A 13,551-nucleotide genomic window follows, 5' to 3' on the forward strand; every position below is an offset into this window, starting at 1 on the left:
GAAGGAAGGAAAAATGGGAATTCTTTCTTTCTTTCTTTCTTTCTTTCTTTTCTTTCTGTCAGGTCAGGAAACAAACAACAAGGAGAAGGAGAAGGAGAAGGAGACGGACAATGACAATCATAAGAAAAAAAGGCAATAAAACAATGAGGGGAGATTAAAAAAAAAGTCATCAACAATAACAAAGAATAACAAAGACATGCAGATAAAAAAACAAAAATAATCTTCTATAACATGCATACATAAAACGCCGTGTATCGTTGCCATTGCAATTGCCATTATCATTATCATTATCGTTAGCATTTCTCTTGTGTGATTGGATTTGATGTGATTTGATGTGATTTGATCTTCGGAGAAAAAAAAAGAAAAAGAAAAGGAAAAGGAAAAAGGAAAGGAAATGAAAAGGGAAATGACAGAAACAAATAAGGGAAAAAAAGAAAAGGAAAATGGTCAAGATTTCTTCACTGAGATTGCTGTTATGTTGTCTGTCTGTCTGTGAATTGAGTTTGAGCTTGACTGTGATTGTCGTGATATGGTTGACATTATTGAAATGGATGGTTGACATTGTTGACGACATATGTCGAAGACTCGATCGAAGTCAAGGGTCAAGGAAAAGTGGACCAGACTTTGTTTTCGTCTCGCTTCTCTTTTGTTATTGTCGTTTCTGTCTTTGTCTTCGTTGTGGTTGTAGCAGTAGTAGAAGTAGAAGAGATTGTAGTAGTCTGATTAGATCGGGTAGGTCGATAGGTGCGTAGGTAGTAATTAGCAATTATTATAGTCAAGTCATGGTCATGGGCATATCATGGCTTGATTGATGATATCAATCAGATAGATGACAACGGAAAACGAAAAGTAAAAGGAAAAGGGATTTCTTGCTCGTAGCAATAACATACCACGTCATTGTGTCTGTGGCCGTGTCCACTGCGAGTAGTATTACCATGGGTGCTTCTATTGTTCTGATTGTGGTTGTGAGTATGCTTGTTGCTCGCATACTCGTAGAGATCCTCGTCGATAGGAAAGAGAGTCGCTGTTCCGCCCATGCTGGCTACAGATATGTTGTCTATCGACGACACTGACTCTGACGATGAGGAAGAAGCATTTGACAACGAGTTTGACCGGTGGAGATGATGACCACTTCGTTCTTCTCCCTGGTCGCCAGACGTGTCATCGTCATTGCCATCTTCGCCGATATTTCTCCTCCTCAGGTTACTGTATCTGGTAGGTTTGGTCCTGCCCAAGGTAGTAGTACTGGTGTCGTTGTAATCATCGACAAAACTAGGCCCCAGGTCGAGAACGCTCACGTCACTGTTGGCAGGATGGTTTTGGATAGGAAGGCCAGTCTGCTTCTTCAGAGCAGGAGGATGATGATGATGATGAGAACGAGGATGGAGTCTTGCAGACCTCCCACAAGCACAGTCTTGTCGTTTCTCTGATGTTAGACCAGATGTGTGTTGGTGAATGCCTGTTTGATGCTCACTTTCACTTTGATGTGCAGCTGTAGTGAAACAACCTGGACAGGGCGGCAACCTCACTCTCTGTGGAGGCGATCGGGGCAGTAAGATGGCAGAGTCACAGTCTGAGTGATGGCGAAAGCTATTGGAACTGGCTGTGCTGTCGAGCCCATGTCTGACTGGTGACGGGCGGATGTCAATTGGCTGTGAACGGCCACGAAGGGGAGTAGGAAGCTCAAAAGAGCTGTCTGACGAGAGAGAGGACGAACGCGTCCCGCCACGAGGCGTCATTGTTTGACTCACGGGGGAGGGCGACGGTCTGGCTGATGGAGGCGGGTGGAGCAGAGGGGTTTCAGTCTGTGAAGGAGAAGAGACAAGATCATCTAGATGCCCAGCTGTCAGAACACATCCAGACATGCTGCCGGCAAGAAGCGGGCTGAGCCGACAATAGGCGGGCAGTGAATGCGGCAGGATACTAGAAGGGTGACTCCTTACCATCTCTCATGCTGCTGGCCATCACTGCCTCCTCATCAGAGCCCATTACGCGGCCTATTTCAGGAGAGTAGGAGTATGCCCTCCCATCCAAGCTGGGACAGGACCCTTCTCCCCGGAGAGACTCCCAGCTGGCTGTGTTGTGGTCCGAGGAAGACGATCTACGTCTGAGATCTTCTCCCAGACCGCGCCGTCCCTCTTGAGACTCGTTCAGCGAGCTGGTAAGCAAGAGCCCTGTTGGTAGTGTCTCGTCCCTATCACATCTGGGATGCAGATGGAGCCCGTCTCTCAAGTCGGCTGCGTATTCAGCATCCACACTGTATTTGTAGTCTTCCATCGCCGAGACGGTCGTCTTTCGCGTCATGTGGATTCTCTCTGTATTCTTGCTGTGCGAAGATAGAGACAGCAGCCTGACTGGCTCATCTAGTTGGGAAGAAACTATTAAGTATCGACAGATAAAGCAAAGCAGCAATAGAAATAGAAAAAGCAGACAAAACAGTCTATATTGTTTATGAAGAGTTGTATGCCAGACAAGAATCTATTACACAGAGAGAGAGGTACGATAAGTACCTCCAAATAGATAGAAGATAGGTATCACAACAAAACGAAAGAGAACAGCAAAGAAAGCAACGGAAAAGAAAGAAAGCCAAAAGGTGTGGAACACTGCCAACCAGAAAACAAAAAGGCAAAATTCCTACTTTCGTCCCTGAAGAAGAAAACATGCAAGGCACCACTGCACTAAATAGCTCATTCGCAGCCAGTCCAGTGTTTGCGTCCTCCTAGGCAGCGCTCGTTCGAGCGTACTGTACGTAGAGGAGGGTACATGTGGCACAGTCATTGCGTTTCCTAGTTTCAGCCATCACGGTCACCCCGCTGCAAAAAAAACAGGGGATATCCCCGTGGCTATTTTTCCTTGTCTGCTGGGTGCAGGTGACCTCTGCCTGGTCGGTTCAGGTGGTCATCTGGCTGCTGTCACATTGGGTTAGTGAGGTCGTAATCGCTGGGCTGTGCTCGTATAAATACTCCGGAGTACTACTAGTACAGTTGCTCTCGAGGCTCACCGCCCGGCAGTATTCACTCAACCCTACGTATGCACCTACTTTACTGTCTGTAAATACCAAAGTTCAACCTCAAGTCATCTACATTGACTCAATGATCTATTTCATGATATCGACATGATGCCTCTCATGCCGTCTAACAAAATACCGGTTAGATGTCCTGTATCAATGCAGCACCCTGCTGCTCTACCCTTGCCCTTGGACAAGACCACATGAAAGAAAAAAAACCAAATAAATCACACTTTTTGGCTCGATGCAGGGGATCGCATGAGATGGGATGAGATGCACCAGCCACATGAACCCAGAAGAAGGTCGTAACACGATGCAGATTCCATTAACCAGCACTTCGTCAAACCACACACCCTTCATCTCAACAAAAAGAAAACCGCATTAACAACACTGCCAGGAACACTAGATTCGTACGGTCATGAGTCAGCCATCGCATGGTCACCGCCGCTCCCGGAACCTCTCCATCAATCAGACACAATTCGGTCCTCCTCGTTCACCCGCAGTTCGACAACGGGGAGCTCCTCGTCCTCGTCGTCACTCACGGGCGGAACGTCGTCAAGAATCATCGGGGGATAGTCGCCGGGCTCGTCCGCCATGGGCAGCTCCGAATCGCTCATGTCACCGCCTCCCACGGCCTGGTTGCTGGCGGCGTCATCATCGTCCTCATCATCATCGAACAGACCTTCGTCTTCGTCTTCGTCATAGTAAGACCCCGGGGGCGCGGCGGTCATCTGCGAAGGGCCGTGAGCATCTGCAGCTCGGTCGAAGGACCATGCGGGCTCATTCACGTAAGGGAGGGGATTCGACTGCATGCCGCCGCTGGGATCCAGGTCTTCGGTGTCCATACCTTGCAGTCGGTGCGTCTGTCCCAGGCTCTGTTCTCCGGACCGAAGCCCGTTCGTGTACTTAAGTGGCATCTCTTCGTCGTCATCCTCCTCATCACCCTCCACGTTCCTCACTTGGGTTACGGTTCGCAAACCACCATCTCCCGCTTGGTGAGCTGCTCCGACTCCGGCTAAGGCGCTCGACGACCCATTGCGGGAGGAGTCGCCGAGGCGCCGGCCTTCCCCCGCCGGTGATTCGGCACGCGAGTCAGCCGGCGAGTCCGAGTCTGCTCCGCGAACGGACGACTCGGTGATTTCCTGCAGAAGCTTGCCGCCCAGGGGACGGTCGGACCGGCGACGATAGAAGAGCAGATACGCGGCAGGCGACACGACCTTCTGAGGGTCGATCGGTTTGGAGACATGAGCATCTGGGAAGTGGTCAGTACAGTTCAACAAGCAAATAATCATTGTCCACATACCATTATACTCGTGCCATTCACCCGTCAAGAAATTCTTGGCATACGCCGTGTAATGTCCTCCGCCAAGACCACCGTAGTGGTTGTCCACGGCGAATAGATCGTAGATCAGGCTTTCACCGGGTTCGGGGGCCCTCACTCGACCGGTGAGATCCAACCCTTCGACGGGGAAGTCGACCAAGTCATCGATCTTATCCCTGAACCCGCGGTGGGCGCTGAATCTCTTGAGGTGAATGACCAGGATGTCCGGTGTCTTCCACAACTCGAACGTCTTGCTGGCCCGACGGTGCTCCTTGCAGCGCGGACAGTACCAGGCGTCGTTCTCCGACAGAATCTCCTCTCTGCCGAATTCATCGAGGCACTGATCCAAAGTGAGGCCCTTCTTCCTTCGGTTCTGCCGCATCTGCCGTTTCTTCGCGAGCTCGGGGTCCGGGAAGTGCTCCACGTTGGTCCAGGTAGGAGACCCACGGAGGGAATTCTTGTCTCTCGGGTCCGCTCCAAACAGCGCGTCGTGATTCTCCTCGCTCCAGTCGAGCACGATTCCTTCTCCAGGACGGATGAGAGGGGCGTCTTGGGGCTCGGGTTCGACGGCACCGTTGCGGGCCTTCTTGGAGTCGGAAAACATCCGGTTGGGGTAGATGTCGCCTCCGCTTTCCGAATCACTGTCAGCGTCCGACTCGTCCGACTCGTCACTTGTCCGAGGAACTCGCTTGTTGACCGGTTCGGGCTCGTCGTTCAGCTCATCATCGCTGCTGCTGACAGGGCTGTTGGGCCTCTCCCGCAAACGACTAGCCTTAGCCTTCTGAGCTACCGGCTTGCCAGCTGGCTTTCGCTGCAGTCGCGAGGATATCAAGGGGTAGTCCTTATTCTCTTCCAAAGAAGAGAAGCCAAGAGGAATAACTTCACTTCTCGACTTGACAATCTTCATTTGGAAGAGGTTCCGAAGCCTGCGTGGAATGGACTTCGCCGTGCTCTCCTTGGACGCATCTGAAGCATCGCGCATAGACACGTCCACTAGACCATCCTCGCCCTCCACAGAAGCGGTTTTGATCTTCGAGTCTGCAGACTCAGCGTCTTCTTCGTTCATGACGACGGTATCCGAGTCGGGACCCTCATCCTCGGCACTATCGGCATCATCCGTTTCATGCAGGATGTCACGGGTAGTCAAAGTGGCCACTGCAGAAAGCACCTTGCCAAAGATCGTGTCGTAGTCGCGTGCCTCTTCCCGGGTGAAGACGGCAAACAAAGGTGCTCCAAACACCTGTCGCGACCCGTACCGACTGCCTGGCCGGTTAACGCGGTTAAAGATCGGAACAAGAAGCCTGTCGGCCCTGGGAGAATCGATGCTGGGGATGTCCTCTGTGTCCATGTGGCTGAAGGAGAGCATGGAGAATGATTTCTTGGGCTTGTCCGGGTTGTAATTGGTCGGGACCGATTCCACCTCGAAGATACCAATGTCATCGCCCGGACCGATGTTGCTGTCGGCAATGGTGGCAGTGTTATCAAAGAGCTTGTAGAACTTGCTCTTGTAGATTTCAGCCATGATGAGTCTCTGGGGATCCGTGTTCATCTTCTTGGCAACATATTCCTTCAATGCTTTGATGCTCGAGTTCTTGTCGAGCTCGACATCCAAGAGGACTGGAGGCTTGTTATGAGGGAAATAGAAAATCTCCTTACTCCACAGGTTCTCGACGGGAAGCTGGAGAGTCAGGTTGTTGAAAGGGTCGAAGATGATGCTGACCTTGCTGCACACAGGGCAGACCAGGGTGGACTTGTACTGGCCCGCAAACAGATCAGTGATGACCGAATCATTGCGAGCCTTGTAAATGTCCCAGCACTTATTTGCAAACTCCTTCAAAGCCTCATGGTTGTGGACCATTTCGTCGGTGGAATCGGGCTTCTCAATGTACGGCTTCTTCTTGATCCGATTGAGATCCTCTTGCAGACCATCCAAAAGGAAGAGAAGGAATTCCTGAGAGTCCTGCTGCCCGTAGCCCGAGAACGCCGGCCCGTATCGCCCTATGGTATGTTTGAACTGCTTGGGGGAAAAGGATACCGGCCCTTCGTCGTATATGACGTGCAGCAAGTTTGCATAGGCACGAGCAACGTCTCCGTTGTGTGCCAATGGATTGTTGGGATTGAGGTCTTTCTTATAGCAATCATCTGCAGACAAACAACGTTAGCAATAGGATACACGAGTGAAAAAAAAAAAGAAGAACCATGGGAAACGTACTCAGGAAGTAGTATGTCAACTCCTCTACACTTCGCACACATTGAAGCGCCGAGTTCATGTAGCAGGTATTCCCGAGATTGCCAAAGCCGGTAATTCCCTTAGGTCTGCCATCCTTGCGTCTGCCCCGAGTGGTCTCAGGAACGGGTGAAGAACGCCCACTGACAGAGGGGGTCTTCGCCTTTGGCTTGGCGAGGCCGTTCTTGTTGTTACCAGGCGGGATGGAGAGGCGGCTGAGGGCCTGCTTGGAGGCTTCTGACACCCACTCTCCACCGCCAGGGCCCCCAATCTGCTCCTCTAAGACCACTACATCGTTGGCAGTCAGGCCGACCAGGTCCAGGGTCATGCTGCCGTTGTACTTTTCGTTGGCGGTCTGGTCTCGGGCGTCTTCCAGGAGCTCGCGTTGAGAGCCCTCAGCAAGCGAAACAAACGTGTTGACGTCCAGCACAAGGCTACTTCCAGCACTGGGGACCAGCGTGGCGCCGGGCGCAGGCGAACTGCTCCTCGAGGCGGCCGGGGTGATGACGCCGGACGTCTCCGTGCTGCTCAGACCACCCAGAATTTTCCAGACACGGACCCTGGTCTTCATGTCGATGTGAGCGAGTTCTTTCGCCTGCCGGAGCCACTTCTGGAAGTTGGTGTGCCGGCTGGCAAGGGTCTTCACAGGCGGGGAGCTCTTATCCTTCAGGGATTGGGTGGTGACGCCATTGGCGGGGTTGGAGAGCTTCAGGATCGTAAAGATAGGCGGGTTGATTTCGTACTGAATGTTTTCTTCGCCGCCGGCGGTGTTGGTGTTGTGGGCGTAGCGAACGATGGCGGGTGACTGTTCCGCTAAGCCGTACCACTTCATGATGAGATCCCATGCTTCCTGGGAGACAATCTCGAAGTCTTCGCCCATCTGTAGCCCGGGCCGCAGGGGCACAAAGGGCTCTCCGGCCTCATCTTTGAAGGACGTGGAGGGATCGGTGACCAGAACGAGGTCCGAGTTGTCGACCGGTCCGATCTCGCCCTCCATGGCACTTTTATCGATCACGCCGCCGCGGGGAGCTTGAGAACTCCGGGCCAACACTCGGTTGAGCCAGTTGGCAGAGACGACGTAACCCTTCTGCTTGTCCTGGAGCGGCTTGGCCATCAACGCCATCACCATTGCAACCTGCTCATCGATCGAGGGAACGGGCTCGGACGTCCCGGCCGCTTCGTGAGCCTTCGACGAACTCTCCCGGGTCGACGTCGAAGCGGTATATGTGGACATGCTCGAGGGCGTAGGATAGACGGTATCTGAGCCGGTTGAAGGGATGGCATCGTCACCACCACTACTCTTGGCCGTCTCCGCGTTCTCCTCGCTGCCGATCATGTCGACGGACGTGGCTCTACGCTGAGCCGGTCGGGAATCGGGCCCGCTCGACTGCTGTTCGGACGAACCTGTCTCCATCTCGACATCCTGGGACTGCTGCTCGTTGCCCGCTATCTCGGAGACACGGCGTTTGACGGCGGGCGAGGACGACCGGACTTCGCGTTGGCTCTGCTGGGGAGCGGCGGCGGAGGACTTGTCAGAGCTCGACATGTCGGGGACAGGGTCACTGTTCAGGGAGAGCCCAGCGCAAGCAGCAGACGGGGAATCTGCGTTGCCGGAGGGCTCTGGCGTTGGGGGGCGGGAAGCACCAGACTTGGATCCAGCGCCGAGCACTTCCTCCTGCAGATGCGCAGGGATGTAGCGCGGCGACGGCGAGGCGGAGGACCGCGAATCCAGATTCGACTCGGAGGGTGCCAGGGTGGGCGGAGGCAGTGGCAATGGGCGTTCAGGCGAGGGCGAGCCGTGATGACGGCGGTGGTGGTGCTGGAGGCCGTGACGTCTTTCGCCGGCGTCAGCGTGCCTGGCCCGCGAGGCAACAGACGGACTCGGAGTGGCTCCTGGACGGCGAGGCTCTTCGACAACCTTACGGCGCTTTGTGGAAGACGTCGTGAAGGTGAGCTGCACACGTCGCGTGGCAGCTCTGGACAGCACAATGGGAAGGATGGCGGAGGAAGCAGGCGAGCAGGGGAGGGGAAGTGGGAAAAAAAGCAGCAGGGCTCGGTAAAGCCGCCAGGCGATCCGGAGAGTCTGGGAGTGGTAATAGTGTAGACGAGGGACTGGTCTGTGGTCTGGGTTCACTCACTAACCAGCAGAACCGAACGGGGGCGCGGGTTGAGGAGACTAACTTGACTGTCTGGACGTGGTGTTGGTGGGGAGCAACGGCACGGCTGGTTGGCGCCTGCGCGCGGGCTGACCTCACCGTCAGCACTCAGCAGCGACGCTGTGGAGAGTCGACGCACGGCGACAACGCTGCAGTCGAGGCTTCGAGACGCAGAGAAGACGATCGAAGACGAGGTGACGACAGCAGACGGAGGACGAGCAGAGTCGTGGTCGAGAGACGAGACGCCGTTTATATACCGTGCCCAGCCAGCACAGCCATGGCCGGCCTGCGTCAAGTGAATAATAATAATGAATGCAGCGATCAGAAAGCGATGCAGCGGCTGGGCATGCCTCCAATTCCATTACTACCTGATACTCTTGATATCGTTTATTGTTCGCTGTGTTTCTGCCTGGGGGCCATTGTGTCTGCTATCCTGCAACGCGCCGTCTACTCGTCTCCTTCACTGTGCTACTATTAATAAATAATTTGCCATTCCTGTTTGCCATTTGAGTGACTGTTTAATTCACTTGGTACGGAGTATTCTGTTTGGAAAATGAAAAAATAAAATTTTTTAACGCAGCGTTAGATCGCTGTGACCCGATCCACTCCGTCTGCCTTAGCCTGTTTCCTTCCCTTGGCTCGTCGACGTCATCTCCGCAGGGCGGGATCCGACGGCGAGGAGTGTCTTGCCCATGTACTGTACCTTGCTACTGATACGACAACACTGCAATCTGCATCCATGTAATCAACTGGCATTAACGTGACATCCATCAGAGGTAATACAACAGTGCCTAAACCTATACAGACTCGACATCAAGCCCACATCATGTCGTAAGCAATGAAATACCCATCAAGGTAGACCGGCAATCTCCGCTGAGAATGTCTTGGTCTAACGGGCCACGATCTTGTTCACCTCTTCCTTCGCCTCTGTCCACGTCTCCAGATTCTTACGGGCCCAATCGAGGTGGCAGCGGGCATACGCGACCTGTGTGCAAGGACATGCATCCGTCAGCGCATGGACGGGTGAACTTTGGATTCTGCAGACTTACCATATACCGGCGGAGGTCTTCCTCCTTCTCTTTCTGAAATCTCTTTAGATCCTGGAGCACGCCAGCACTGGCATCCTTGACGTCTTTCTCGGAAACCTGCAGCGCTTGTTCCAGCTGCGGAAGGTGTCAGCGTGCTGCATCCTCTTCGGGGACCCGGAAGACACTTACCTGTATCAAACTCTCCTTCGTCTTTCCGATCTGGTCTCGACGCGTTCTCTCCGGGTCGACATCGACGAAGCCATGCACTGCATGACTGATGCGTCCAAAAATCTTATTCGTAACAAAATTACCGCTAGCGCTCTTGCGGTGCACTGGAGGAGATGGCCCCTCGGGCCTCTGGGGAGTCCCTTGAGAGGCCGATGGAACGGCATCACTGTGCGTCGGCGGGAAATCCGAGTCAATCGATGCCGTGTCCTCTGCACCTCCCCGATGAGGTTCGCGTTCGCGATCGTGCCCGCTGCTAGTTGCTGACGACGCAGACATTGATCTTGGTTTCGTTGCTACCGATGGGGATGCTGTGCTGTTGAGGTATTGTTCGATACGCTTCGCTTCCTGCTCACTTCTCTCCAGTGACTCCAGCAGAGCCTTCTTCTTGGACAGCTCTTCCCGTGTCATCTCTTCCTGCACACGCTTGAGCACTCGGTATCGCAGCACGCTGCGGACGACACTGGCAAACTGGGCGCTTTCCCTCATGGGCTCTGCAAAACTGGCACCTAAGGAGGACGACAATTCCTCCGTTTCGATATATGATGTATCTGCAGCCTGGCCGATCCGTTCGATCGCTGCAGCTACTGTTGGAGATTGCTCTGATAGGGAAAACCCATTATACCTCGCGCCCAGCTCCATCAGATCCGCGGAGAGCGACGACAAATGGGCCAGGGTGCGCCGATTGACTTTCTCGATATTGCCCTGAAGGAGCAGCTCCAGTTCGCGCGTAGACGCTTCAAAGTTGATGAAATAAGGATCTAGATCCTGTTCACTCAATGTGCGAGAGGTGGGAGGAAATCGACCAAGTATCTGGGTTGTGTTCGCTGGATCCGACGGCGATGTTGCCGTCATCGCTGCTGTCGACTTGAGTTTCGCAGACGAGGAGGGGACGGGAAGCCAGGCATGTGCTGGGGTTGGGTTGGCAGGGTCGAGCGGAGGTGCCTTAAGGTTATTCTTGGGCACAGACGATGCGGGATGGGAATGTAGTACTTCGCTCTGCAGGTCGTGTCAGAAGCGTTCTTCCAGATGTATACGGCGTGACCTTCGTTGTGCACTCATTACTTACCCAGCTAACGTTGGGATCCAAGAATCTCCACCATACACCGTCCTCCCGAACCTCCTTCATCTTGCGACATCGGTTAAGAAACACGGCCAACATGCGCTTCCTGAGTTCAATAATCGCCGTGTCCTCTTTCGCCTTGGTCGGTTTCGCTGCATAATCTGCCATGGTGTGCTTTTCTGGTATCGGGGGGATGACGAGCGTTGGGTGGAGATTGACGAGGGTCTGTCGCAAGGAAGCGAATTCCGAATAACGCCGGCGCACCTCGATATCCTAACAAAACCAGTTAAAAAGAAAGCTCGATCTTGTAGAATCCAGATTCTGTCTGCTTACTCCCGTCCGGATTGTATATACAATGAAGCTCCCTCCGCCTTCGTGGTTCTTCCCCGCATCGACGATTAAGATCGGCAGATCCGGGTTCTCGTACAGGATCTGCTCTATGCGACTGTCGTACACACCTCGTTTGCGGCTGGATAGAGCGCCCTGTCGAGCGCCATAGCTATTATCTTCCTCTTCGTCTTCTGTATCAGGTTGTCGCGATACATAGTCCGGCGGGCCTCGACTGGAGGATCGTGATGATGGGGGCGTAGATTCTCGGTCATAGGGAGCTTGGGACATCGGTCAGCGCAACGGGCAGACGCACTTCATCTGCGATAATACTTACAGGGCGACACAGCAGAATGTAATGAATCGGTCAGATGGGGATCTGGGCGGTCGAATGCGCCGTACGGGTTGTTATCTTCGTCGTTCCACATGGTGCCTGGAGGGGATTCCTTGGACGGCAGCCTGATCGGGATCTCCTCAGCAAAGCCAGGGCGCGATGGTCATGAGGAGGGAGATAGCATCCATATATGGTTATGTATCTCTTGGATAGCCTGTATACAATCGATTTCAGCCGCTAGACGATGAGCACTGGGCCGGAAGCGTCAGGGACCGAGGGGGCTGGGGAAGCTCCATCGTTATGAGCCGATTCCGCGGGGCGCCTCACGTCACCGCCACAGTTGGCAGATCTGCGGCTGCCTGAGGTGTCTGCAGACACGCCAGGCAGAAATCATCTCCAGGTATAGAAATACAACATCTTGGGATGAATTCCGAGAAAGTACATCCAGATTGGTTAAAAAAAAACCATGAGTATATTTTCGCTCTTCTTTTCCTGGAAAATATTTACTACGCAGGTCCATCGCATTAATTTTCTCGAAGCATAATTAGTGTACCTTAAAGCCTTTTTTACTGTTTACAAGAGAAAAAGTAGTCAAGAAAAGACACAGACATAAAAGTCTGGATTCATCAAGAAAAGAAGACTAAAAGATGACGAATTAACATTTCTCTTTCCTGAAACATACTTGGTAACGTTAAGGATGTTTCCGTTCCATCCCAAAGCCAGAAAGATAATTTGATCGTTCATCTGAGAATAAAGACATGTCTGTAGTGTTGTGACCATGACTACAAAGAAAGAATAGCTGTGTTAGTGAACGGTCCAGTGGAAAGACGATGAAGTAATGTAGATCAAAAAAGGGAGTAGTGACAAGTGATGGAGCTTACCTGGCGCTTTCTTTATCGAGAAACATGGATTTCCTTCAAAGCATGACTCTCTCCCCCAGTTTGCGGCGACAAATCAACCGTCTCCCTTTGCTTTAACACCACCTGTGTATCGTTAGTAAAGAACAAACTGGTTAAGGACATGTCCAGAAGCTATATAATCTATAATACATACCTGATTCAGGTACTCCAGGGTCCATAGCAGTCGTAGTTCGAGCAAAGAAGAAACACCCCAGATATACCTCCTAGGCATGAATGTACCTAGTGCTGAGGCACAACAGCAGGCGGGGGGAGAGCAATTGAAGGCGCAGTAATCGTTGGCATTGGCACACCAACAGCTTGCGGGGATTGGAACGATGATTGAGATTGGATAGAGTGGTCATCATGTCCAACCTGATAAACCTGATTTGGTGTGCGCTTTTGGATCTGCTTTTTGCCATAGTAGCGAAACCCTAGCCATGCACCAATTACAACAACAGCAAAGCATGGGAGAAATATAAGAACTACATCAGCAGGTCCTGGTAATCCTGATGCCATTGTTGTATCAATTCTGTCCTGTGTAATTGCTGAGAGGTGGTAGGATGCCTTCTTCAGCATAGAGATGTTAGGATTTCCGGTCATATAACGATATCACAGGATCTGTAGAACGTACCTGGATATTCTCTGAAGCTTGCAGGATGCAGATAGAGTATTAATGTCTAAAGGATAGACAAGTGTAAGAAGTAAACTGTGTAGACGCGAGTGTAAGAGAAAGAGAAAGTGGCGATATCTCTTAAGTATGGATGAAAGCAAATCAGTCAGTCACGGTCAAATCGCGCTAGAGACGCGCTTGTCCCAGCAGGTTGTAGGGCAAACAGCACCCAGTGACTTGTTTTGGGTCCAGTGTGAATGTGGGCGCGCTAGAGGGGGTTTCACTTTGGGGAAATGTCTTCAGTTCATTCACGTGCATGTCTATACTAGCGTCTATTTCTGTTCATACTTCACT

The 13,551-nt window shown here is 52.5% G+C and overlaps 3 protein-coding genes across 3 annotated transcripts; all 3 read right to left on the minus strand.

Annotated features, from left to right (window-relative positions):
* Window positions 1-602: 602 nt before the first annotated feature.
* On the minus strand, window positions 603-2,778 carry T310_6910 (uncharacterized protein; the record flags this gene model as incomplete). The annotated part of the gene is made up of 4 exons (XM_013470277.1): window positions 603-719; window positions 891-1,831; window positions 1,944-2,378; window positions 2,745-2,778. 4 exons carry the CDS (start codon window positions 2,776-2,778, stop codon window positions 603-605), a joined length of 1,527 nt encoding a protein of 508 aa, XP_013325731.1.
* A 693-nt stretch (window positions 2,779-3,471) lies between these two features.
* Window positions 3,472-11,782, minus strand: T310_6911 (Ubiquitin carboxyl-terminal hydrolase; the record flags this gene model as incomplete). Its single annotated transcript, XM_013470278.1, has 9 exons — window positions 3,472-4,259; window positions 4,311-6,470; window positions 6,541-8,638; window positions 8,698-8,997; window positions 9,761-9,874; window positions 9,929-10,963; window positions 11,034-11,300; window positions 11,361-11,635; window positions 11,692-11,782. The coding sequence occupies 9 exons, from the start codon at window positions 11,780-11,782 to the stop codon at window positions 3,472-3,474; spliced, it is 7,128 nt and encodes a 2,375-aa protein (XP_013325732.1).
* A 799-nt stretch (window positions 11,783-12,581) lies between these two features.
* Window positions 12,582-13,103, minus strand: T310_6912 (uncharacterized protein; the record flags this gene model as incomplete). The annotated part of the gene is made up of 3 exons (XM_013470279.1): window positions 12,582-12,671; window positions 12,742-12,827; window positions 12,899-13,103. 3 exons carry the CDS (start codon window positions 13,101-13,103, stop codon window positions 12,582-12,584), a joined length of 381 nt encoding a protein of 126 aa, XP_013325733.1.
* Between the last annotated feature and the right edge of the window lie 448 nt (window positions 13,104-13,551).

This window comes from Rasamsonia emersonii (assembly GCF_000968595.1).
Source record: "Rasamsonia emersonii CBS 393.64 chromosome Unknown ctg1118621760474, whole genome shotgun sequence".
Classification (NCBI taxonomy): Eukaryota; Fungi; Ascomycota; class Eurotiomycetes; order Eurotiales; family Trichocomaceae; genus Rasamsonia; species Rasamsonia emersonii.